This window comes from Palaemon carinicauda, chromosome 45 (genome assembly GCF_036898095.1).
Source record: "Palaemon carinicauda isolate YSFRI2023 chromosome 45, ASM3689809v2, whole genome shotgun sequence".
Lineage (NCBI taxonomy): Eukaryota > Metazoa > Arthropoda > Malacostraca > Decapoda > Palaemonidae > Palaemon > Palaemon carinicauda.
The window spans coordinates 19752255-19763332 of NC_090769.1; the positions used below are offsets into that span (position 1 = coordinate 19752255).

Sequence of the window (11078 nt, forward strand, 5' to 3'; positions counted from 1 at the left end):
ATTCAAAATAGAAATCATTAAGAATTAACAAAATACATCTTTCGTTTGATCGCAAATCTTTCTGCGGGATTCGTGCTTCATTTTGAAGACATTCTCGGGTCCTCCGAAGGCATTCTGGCTTCTCCCTGAGTGTCTCCAGATCAAGTTGCGTTTTTTTATTTTTTTCAAAATATACCTAAAACAAGGTGGAGGAAAGGTATTGACAGAAATGGAGAATTTTAATAATATGTGCTGTTGTTATTGTGAAATTGCTTTGAATACCAATCAGGAGAATATAGGATATTCGGGAACTTATTGTGTATGTCGTAATTGTTCCATTATCGAAGGAAACGGGGTCTCTTTGATTAAACCAAAGAGTGAAAACCCAAAACTAGGAACCGTTATTGAAAAGGTTGAAATGTGTTGCCTTGGAATTAGAAAGAATCCAATTAGGGAGGCCAAAGAAGTGGCCTTGGCTAGAATTGTTGCGATTCACAAGTTTGAAAGGTCCCAAAATAAGGAAGAAATAATATCTAGGATCAAGCAGGACGATGAGAAACCACAAGAAGGAATAGTTGCAGATCTCGTCAGGAAATTTGAAAAAATGACAAAAATGGCAAAACAAGAAAGAAGTCCATTACAGGGAAACGAAGGAAAAGTGAGGACTCTTGTTATGCAGTATGAAGAAAGGATTAAATGCTTTGCAAAACAGACCAGAAATATGAAACTGAAACAGGATTGCCTTGGAATTAGAAAGAATCCAGCTAGGGAGGCCAAAGAACTAGCCTTGGCTAGAATTGTTGCGATTCACAAGTTTGAAAGGTCCCAAAATAAGGAAGAAATAATATCTAGGATCAAGCAGGACGATGACAAACCACAAGAAGGAATAGTTGCAGATCTAGTCAGGAAATTTGAAAAAATGACAAAAATGGCAAAACAAGAAAGAAGTCCATTACAGGGAAACGAAGGAAAAGTGAGGACTCTTGTTATGCAGTATGAAGAAAGGATTAAATGCTTTGCAAAACAGACCAGAAATATGAAACTGAAACAGGATTGCCTTGGAATTAGAAAGAATCCAGCTAGGGAGGCCAAAGAACTAGCCTTGGCTAGAATTGTTGCGATTCACAAGTTTGAAAGGTCCCAAAATAAGGAAGAAATAATATCTAGGATCAAGCAGGACGATCAGAAACCACAAGAAGGAATAGTTGCAGATCTAGTCAGGAAATTTGAAAAAATGACAGAAATGGCAAAACAAGAAAGAAGTCCATTACAGGGAAACGAAGGAAAAGTGAGGACTCTTGTTATGCAGTATGAAGAAAGGATTAAATGCTTTGCAAAACAGACCAGAAATATGAAACTGAAACAGGATTGCCTTGGAATTAGAAAGATTCCAGCTAGGGAGGCCAAAGAACTAGCCTTGGCTAGAATTGTTGCGATTTACAAGTTTGAAAGGTCCCAAAATAAGGAAGAAATAATATCTAGGATCAAGCAGGATGATGAGAAACCACAAGAAGGAATAGTTGCAGATCTAGTCAGGAAATTTGAAAAAATGACAAAAATGGCAAAACAAGAAAGAAGTCCATTACAGGGAAACGAAGGAAAAGTGAGGACTCTTGTTATGCAGTATGAAGAAAGGATTAAATGCTTTGCAAAACAGACCAGAAATATGAAACTGAAACAGGATTGCCTTGGAATTAGAAAGAATCCAGCTAGGGAGGCCAAAGAACTAGCCTTGGCTAGAATTGTTGCGATTCACAAGTTTGAAAGGTCCCAAAATAAGGAAGAAATAATATCTAGGATCAAGCAGGACGATGACAAACCACAAGAAGGAATAGTTGCAGATCTAGTCAGGAAATTTGAAAAAATGACAAAAATGGCAAAACAAGAAAGAAGTCCATTACAGGGAAACGAAGGAAAAGTGAGGACTCTTGTTATGCAGTATGAAGAAAGGATTAAATGCTTTGCAAAACAGACCAGAAATATGAAACTGAAACAGGATTGCCTTGGAATTAGAAAGAATCCAGCTAGGGAGACCAAAGAACTAGCCTTGGCTAGAATTGTTGCGATTCACAAGTTTGAAAGGTCACAAAATAAGGAAGAAATAATATCTAGGATCAAGCAGGACGACGACAAACCACAAGAAGGAATAGTTGCAGATCTAGTCAGGAAATTTGAAAAAATGACAAAAATGGCAAAACAAGAAAGAAGTCCATTACAGGGAAACGAAGGAAAAGTGAGGACTCTTGTTATGCAGTATGAAGAAAGGATTAAATGCTTCGCAAAACAGACCAGAAATACGAAATTGAAACAGGATTGCCTTGCAATTAGAAAGAATCCAGTTAGGGAGGCCAAAGAACTGGCCTTGGCTAGAATAGTTGAAATTCTTAAGTTTGAAAGGTCACAGAATAAGGAAGAAATAATATTTACGATCAAGCAGGACGATGACAAACCACAAGAAGGAATAGTTGCAGATCTAGTCAGGAAATCTGAAAAAATGACAAAAATGGCAAAACAAGAAAGAAGTCCATTACAGGGAAACGAAGGAAAAGTGAGGACTCTTGTTATGCAGTATGAAGAAAGGATTAAATGCTTTGCAAAACAGACCAGAAATATGAAACTGAAACAGGATTGCCTTGGAATTAGAAAGAATCCAGCTAGGGAGGCCAAAGAACTAGCCTTGGCTAGAATTGTTGCGATTCACAAGTTTGAAAGGTCACAAAATAAGGAAGAAATAATATCTAGGATCAAGCAGGACGATGAGAAACCACAAGAAGGAATAGTTGCAGATCTAGTCAGGAAATTTGAAAAAATTACAAAAATGGCAAAACAAGAAAGAAGTCCATTACAGGGAAACGAAGGAAAAGTGAGGACTCTTGTTATGCAGTATGAAGAAAGGATTAAATGCTTTGCAAAACAGACCAGAAATATGAAACTGAAACAGGATTGCCTTGGAATTAGAAAGAATCCAGCTAGGGAGGCCAAAGAACTAGCCTTGGCTAGAATTGTTGCGATTCACAAGTTTGAAAGGTCACAAAATAAGGAAGAAATAATATCTAGGATCAAGCAGGACGATGAGAAACCACAAGAAGGAATAGTTGCAGATATAGTCAGGAAATTTGAAAAAATGACAAAAATGGCAAAACAAGAAAGAAGTCCATTACAGGGAAACGAAGGAAAAGTGAGGACTCTTGTTATGCAGTATGAAGAAAGGATTAAATGCTTTGCAAAACAGACCAGAAATATGAAACTGAAACAGGATTGCCTTGCAATTAGAAAGAATCCAGCTAGGGAGGCCAAAGAACTAGCCTTGGCTAGAATTGTTGCGATTCACAAGTTTGAAAGGTCACAAAATAAGGAAGAAATAATATCTAGGATCAAGCAGGACGACGACAAACCACAACAAGGAATAGTTGCAGATCTAGTCAGGAAATTTGAAAAAATGACAAAAATGGCAAAACAAGAAAGAAGTCCATTACAGGGAAACGAAGGAAAAGTGAGGACTCTTGTTATGCAGTATGAAGAAAGGATTAAATGCTTTGCAAAACAGACCAGAAATACGAAATTGAAACAGGATTGCCTTGCAATTAGAAAGAATCCAGCTAGGGAGGCCAAAGAACTGGCCTTGGCTAGAATAGTTGAAATTCTTAAGTTTGAAAGGTCACAGAATAAGGAAGAAATAATATCTAGGATCAAGCAGGACGATGAGAAACCACAAGAAGGAATAGTTGCAGATCTAGTCAGGAAATTTGAAAAAATGACAAAAATGGCAAAACAAGAAAGAAGTCCATTACAGGGAAACGAAGGAAAAGTGAGGACTCTTGTTATGCAGTATGAAGAAAGGATTAAATGCTTTGCAAAACAGACCAGAAATATGAAACTGAAACCGGATTGCCTTGGAATTAGAAAGAATCCAGCTAGGGAGGCCAAAGAACTAGCCTTGGCTAGAATTGTTGCGATTCACAAGTTTGAAAGGTCCCAAAATAAGGAAGAAATAATATCTAGGATCAAGCAGGACGATGAGAAACCACAAGAAGGAATAGTTGCAGATCTAGTCAGGAAATTTGAAAAAATGACAAAAATGGCAAAACAAGAAAGAAGTCCATTACAGGGAAACGAAGGAAAAGTGAGGACTCTTGTTATGCAGTATGAAGAAAGGATTAAATGCTTTGCAAAACAGACCAGAAATATGAAACTGAAACAGGATTGCCTTGGAATTAGAAAGAATCCGGCTAGGGAGACCAAAGAACTAGCCTTGGCTAGAATTGTTGCGATTCACAAGTTTGAAAGGTCACAAAATAAGGAAGAAATAATATCTAGGATCAAGCAGGACGACGACAAACCACAAGAAGGAATAGTTGCAGATCTAGTCAGGAAATTTGAAAAAATGACAAAAATGGCAAAACAAGAAAGAAGTCCATTACAGGGAAACGAAGGAAAAGTGAGGACTCTTGTTATGCAGTATGAAGAAAGGATTAAATGCTTCGCAAAACAGACCAGAAATACGAAATTGAAACAGGATTGCCTTGCAATTAGAAAGAATCCAGTTAGGGAGGCCAAAGAACTGGCCTTGGCTAGAATAGTTGAAATTCTTAAGTTTGAAAGGTCACAGAATAAGGAAGAAATAATATTTACGATCAAGCAGGACGATGACAAACCACAAGAAGGAATAGTTGTAGATCTAGTCAGGAAATCTGAAAAAATGACAAAAATGGCAAAACAAGAAAGAAGTCCATTACAGGGAAACGAAGGAAAAGTGAGGACTCTTGTTATGCAGTATGAAGAAAGGATTAAATGCTTTGCAAAACAGACCAGAAATATGAAACTGAAACAGGATTGCCTTGGAATTAGAAAGAATCCAGCTAGGGAGGCCAAAGAACTAGCCTTGGCTAGAATTGTTGCGATTCACAAGTTTGAAAGGTCCCAAAATAAGGAAGAAATAATATCTAGGATCAAGCAGGACGATGAGAAACCACAAGAAGGAATAGTTGCAGATATAGTCAGGAAATTTGAAAAAATGACAAAAATGGCAAAACAAGAAAGAAGTCCATTACAGGGAAACGAAGGAAAAGTGAGGACTCTTGTTATGCAGTATGAAGAAAGGATTAAATGCTTTGCAAAACAGACCAGAAATATGAAACTGAAACAGGATTGCCTTGGAATTAGAAAGAATCCAGCTAGGGAGGCCAAAGAACTAGCCTTGGCTAGAATTGTTGCGATTCACAAGTTTGAAAGGTCACAAAATAAGGAAGAAATAATATCTAGGATCAAGCAGGACGACGACAAACCACAAGAAGGAATAGTTGCAGATCTAGTCAGGAAATTTGAAAAAATGACAAAAATGGCAAAACAAGAAAGAAGTCCATTACAGGGAAACGAAGGAAAAGTGAGGACTCTTGTTATGCAGTATGAAGAAAGGATTAAATGCTTTGCAAAACAGACCAGAAATACGAAATTGAAACAGGATTGCCTTGCAATTAGAAAGAATCCAATTAGGGAGGCCAAAGAACTGGCCTTGGCTAGAATAGTTGAAATTCTTAAGTTTGAAAGGTCACAGAATAAGGAAGAAATAATATCTAGGATCAAGCAGGACGATGAGAAACCACAAGAAGGAATAGTTGCAGATCTAGTCAGGAAATTTGAAAAAATGACAAAAATGGCAAAACAAGAAAGAAGTCCATTACAGGGAAACGAAGGAAAAGTGAGGACTCTTGTTATGCAGTATGAAGAAAGGATTAAATGCTTTGCAAAACAGACCAGAAATATGAAACTGAAACCGGATTGCCTTGGAATTAGAAAGAATCCAGCTAGGGAGGCCAAAGAACTAGCCTTGGCTAGAATTGTTGCGATTCACAAGTTTGAAAGGTCCCAAAATAAGGAAGAAATAATATCTAGGATCAAGCAGGACGATGAGAAACCACAAGAAGGAATAGTTGCAGATCTAGTCAGGAAATTTGAAAAAATGACAAAAATGGCAAAACAAGAAAGAAGTCCATTACAGGGAAACGAAGGAAAAGTGAGGACTCTTGTTATGCAGTATGAAGAAAGGATTAAATGCTTTGCAAAACAGACCAGAAATATGAAACTGAAACCGGATTGCCTTGGAATTAGAAAGAATCCAGCTAGGGAGGCCAAAGAACTAGCCTTGGCTAGAATTGTTGCGATTCACAAGTTTGAAAGGTCCCAAAATAAGGAAGAAATAATATCTAGGATCAAGCAGGACGATGACAAACCACAAGAAGGAATAGTTGCAGATCTAGTCAGGAAATTTGAAAAAATGACAAAAATGGCAAAACAAGAAAGAAGTCCATTACAGGGAAACGAAGGAAAAGTGAGGACTCTTGTTATGCAGTATGAAGAAAGGATTAAATGCTTTGCAAAACAGACCAGAAATATGAAACTGAAACAGGATTGCCTTGGAATTAGAAAGAATCCAGCTAGGGAGGCCAAAGAACTAGCCTTGGCTAGAATTGTTGCGATTTACAAGTTTGAAAGGTCCCAAAATAAGGAAGAAATAATATCTAGGATCAAGCAGGACGATGACAAACCACAAGAAGGAATAGTTGCAGATCTAGTCAGGAAATTTGAAAAAATGACAAAAATGGCAAAACAAGAAAGAAGTCCATTACAGGGAAACGAAGGAAAAGTGAGGACTCTTGTTATGCAGTATGAAGAAAGGATTAAATGCTTTGCAAAACAGACCAGAAATATGAAACTGAAACAGGATTGCCTTGGAATTAGAAAGAATCCAGCTAGGGAGGCCAAAGAACTAGCCTTGGCTAGAATTGTTGCGATTCACAAGTTTGAAAGGTCCCAAAATAAGGAAGAAATAATATCTAGGATCAAGCAGGACGATGACAAACCACAAGAAGGAATAGTTGCAGATCTAGTCAGGAAATTTGAAAAAATGACAAAAATGGCAAAACAAGAAAGAAGTCCATTACAGGGAAACGAAGGAAAAGTGAGGACTCTTGTTATGCAGTATGAAGAAAGGATTAAATGCTTTGCAAAACAGACCAGAAATATGGAACTGAAACAGGATTGCCTTGGAATTAGAAAGAATCCAGCTAGGGAGGCCAAAGAACTAGCCTTGGCTAGAATTGTTGCGATTCACAAGTTTGAAAGGTCACAAAATAAGGAAGAAATAATATCTAGGATCAAGCAGGACGACGACAAACCACAAGAAGGAATAGTTGCAGATCTAGTCAGGAAATTTGAAAAAATGACAAAAATGGCAAAACAAGAAAGAAGTCCATTACAGGGAAACGAAGGAAAAGTGAGGACTCTTGTTATGCAGTATGAAGAAAGGATTAAATGCTTTGCACAACAGACCAGAAATACGAAATTGAAACAGGATTGCCTTGCAATTAGAAAGAATCCAGCTAGGGAGGCCAAAGAACTGGCCTTGGCTAGAATAGTTGAAATTCTTAAGTTTGAAAGGTCACAGAATAAGGAAGAAATAATATCTAGGATCAAGCAGGACGATGACAAACCACAAGAAGGAATAGTTGCAGATCTAGTCAGGAAATTTGAAAAAATGACAAAAATGGCAAAACAAGAAAGAAGTCCATTACAGGGAAACGAAGGAAAAGTGAGGACTCTTGTTATGCAGTATGAAGAAAGGATTAAATGCTTTGCAAAACAGACCAGAAATATGAAACTGAAACCGGATTGCCTTGGAATTAGAAAGAATCCAGCTAGGGAGGCCAAAGAACTAGCCTTGGCTAGAATTGTTGCGATTCACAAGTTTGAAAGGTCACAAAATAAGGAAGAAATAATATCTAGGATCAAGCAGGACGATGACAAACCACAAGAAGGAATAGTTGCAGATCTAGTCAGGAAATTTGAAAAAATGACAAAAATGGCAAAACAAGAAAGAAGTCCATTACAGGGAAACGAAGGAAAAGTGAGGACTCTTGTTATGCAGTATGAAGAAAGGATTAAATGCTTTGCAAAACAGACCAGAAATATGAAACTGAAACCGGATTGCCTTGGAATTAGAAAGAATCCAGCTAGGGAGGCCAAAGAACTAGCCTTGGCTAGAATTGTTGCGATTCACAAGTTTGAAAGGTCACAAAATAAGGAAGAAATAATATCTAGGATCAAGCAGAACGATGAGAAACCACAAGAAGGAATAGTTGCAGATCTAGTCAGGAAATTTGAAAAAATGACAAAAATGGCAAAACAAGAAAGAAGTCCATTACAGGGAAACGAAGGAAAAGTGAGGACTCTTGTTATGCAGTATGAAGAAAGGATTAAATGCTTTGCAAAACAGACCAGAAATATGAAACTGAAACAGGATTGCCTTGCAATTAGAAAGAATCCAGCTAGGGAGGCCAAAGAACTAGCCTTGGCTAGAATTGTTGCGATTCACAAGTTTGAAAGGTCCCAAAATAAGGAAGAAATAATATCTAGGATCAAGCAGGACGATGAGAAACCACTAGAAGGAATAGTTGCAGATCTAGTCAGGAAATTTGAAAAAATGACAAAAATGGCAAAACAAGAAAGAAGTCCATTACAGGGAAACGAAGGAAAAGTGAGGACTCTTGTTATGCAGTATGAAGAAAGGATTAAATGCTTTGCAAAACAGACCAGAAATATGAAACTGAAACCGGATTGCCTTGGAATTAGAAAGAATCCAGCTAGGGAGGCCAAAGAACTAGCCTTGGCTAGAATTGTTGCGATTCACAAGTTTGAAAGGTCCCAAAATAAGGAAGAAATAATATCTAGGATCAAGCAGGACGATGAGAAACCACAAGAAGGAATAGTTGCAGATCTAGTCAGGAAATTTGAAAAAATGACAAAAATGGCAAAACAAGAAAGAAGTCCATTACAGGGAAACGAAGGAAAAGTGAGGACTCTTGTTATGCAGTATGAAGAAAGGATTAAATGCTTTGCAAAACAGACCAGAAATATGAAACTGAAACAGGATTGCCTTGGAATTAGAAAGAATCCAGCTAGGGAGGCCAAAGAACTAGCCTTGGCTAGAATTGTTGCGATTCACAAGTTTGAAAGGTCACAAAATAAGGAAGAAATAATATCTAGGATCAAGCAGGACGATGAGAAACCACAAGAAGGAATAGTTGCAGATCTAGTCAGGAAATTTGAAAAAATGACAAAAATGGCAAAACAAGAAAGAAGTCCATTACAGGGAAACGAAGGAAAAGTGAGGACTCTTGTTATGCAGTATGAAGAAAGGATTAAATGCTTTGCAAAACAGACCAGAAATATGAAACTGAAACAGGATTGCCTTGGAATTAGAAAGAATCCAGCTAGGGAGGCCAAAGAACTAGCCTTGGCTAGAATTGTTGCGATTCACAAGTTTGAAAGGTCCCAAAATAAGGAAGAAATAATATCTAGGATCAAGCAGGACGATGAGAAACCACAAGAAGGAATAGTTGCAGATCTAGTCAGGAAATTTGAAAAAATGACAAAAATGGCAAAACAAGAAAGAAGTCCATTACAGGGAAACGAAGGAAAAGTGAGGACTCTTGTTATGCAGTATGAAGAAAGGATTAAATGCTTTGCAAAACAGACCAGAAATATGAAACTGAAACAGGATTGCCTTGGAATTAGAAAGAATCCAGCTAGGGAGGCCAAAGAACTAGCCTTGGCTAGAATTGTTGCGATTCACAAGTTTGAAAGGTCACAAAATAAGGAAGAAATAATATCTAGGATCAAGCAGGACGACGACAAACCACAAGAAGGAATAGTTGCAGATCTAGTCAGGAAATTTGAAAAAATGACAAAAATGGCAAAACAAGAAAGAAGTCCATTACAGGGAAACGAAGGAAAAGTGAGGACTCTTGTTATGCAGTATGAAGAAAGGATTAAATGCTTTGCACAACAGACCAGAAATATGAAATTGAAACAGGATTGCCTTGCAATTAGAAAGAATCCAGCTAGGGAGGCCAAAGAACTGGCCTTGGCTAGAATTGTTGCGATTCATAAGTTTGAAAGGTCCCAAAATAAGGAAGAAATAATATCTAGGATCAAGCAGGACGATGAGAAACCACAAGAAGGAATAGTTGCAGATCTAGTCAGGAAATTTGAAAAAATGACAAAAATGGCAAAACAAGAAAGAAGTCCATTACAGGGAAACGAAGGAAAAGTGAGGACTCTTGTTATGCAGTATGAAGAAAGGATTAAATGCTTTGCAAAACAGACCAAAAATACGAAACTGAAACAGGATTGCCTTGCAATTAGAAAGAATCCAGTTAGGGAGGCCAAAGAACTGGCCTTGGCTAGAATTGTTGCGATTCATAAGTTTGAAAGGTCCCAAAATAAGGAAGAAATAATATCTAGGATCAAGCAGGACGATGAGAAACCACAAGAAGGAATAGTTGCAGATCTAGTCAGGAAATTTGAAAAAATGACAAAAATGGCAAAACAAGAAAGAAGTCCATTACAGGGAAACGAAGGAAAAGTGAGGACTCTTGTTATGCAGTATGAAGAAAGGATTAAATGCTTTGCAAAACAGACCATAAATATGAAACTGAAACCGGATTGCCTTGGAATTAGAAAGAATCAAGCTAGGGAGGCCAAAGAACTAGCCTTGGCTAGAATTGTTGCGATTCACAAGTTTGAAAGGTCACAAAATAAGGAAGAAATAATATCTAGGATCAAGCAGGACGATGAGAAACCACAAGAAGGAATAGTTGCAGATCTCGTCAGGAAATTTGAAAAAAATGACAAAAATGGCAAAACAAGAAAGAAGTCCATTACAGGGAAACGAAGGAAAAGTGAGGACTCTTGTTATGCAGTATGAAGAAAGGATTAAATGCTTTGCAAAACAGACCAGAAATATGAAACTGAAACAGGATTGCCTTGGAATTAGAAAGAATCCAGCTAGGGAGGCCAAAGAACTAGCCTTGGCTAGAATTGTTGCGATTCACAAGTTTGAAAGGTCCCAAAATAAGGAAGAAATAATATCTAGGATCAAGCAGGACGATGAGAAACCACAAGAAGGAATAGTTGCAGATCTAGTCAGGAAATTTGAAAAAATGACAAAAATGGCAAAACAAGAAAGAAGTCCATTACAGGGAAACGAAGGAAAAGTGAGGACTCTTGTTATGCAGTATGAAGAAAAGATTAAATGCTTT

The 11078-nt window shown here is 37.5% G+C and overlaps 1 protein-coding gene across 1 annotated transcript; it reads left to right on the forward strand.

Moving 5' to 3' along the window:
• Window positions 1–208: 208 nt before the first annotated feature.
• LOC137634833 (centromere-associated protein E-like) lies at window positions 209–10744 on the forward strand. Its single transcript, XM_068367386.1, has one exon. It carries the CDS (start codon window positions 209–211, stop codon window positions 10742–10744), a length of 10536 nt encoding a protein of 3511 aa, XP_068223487.1.
• Window positions 10745–11078: the final 334 nt, after the last annotated feature.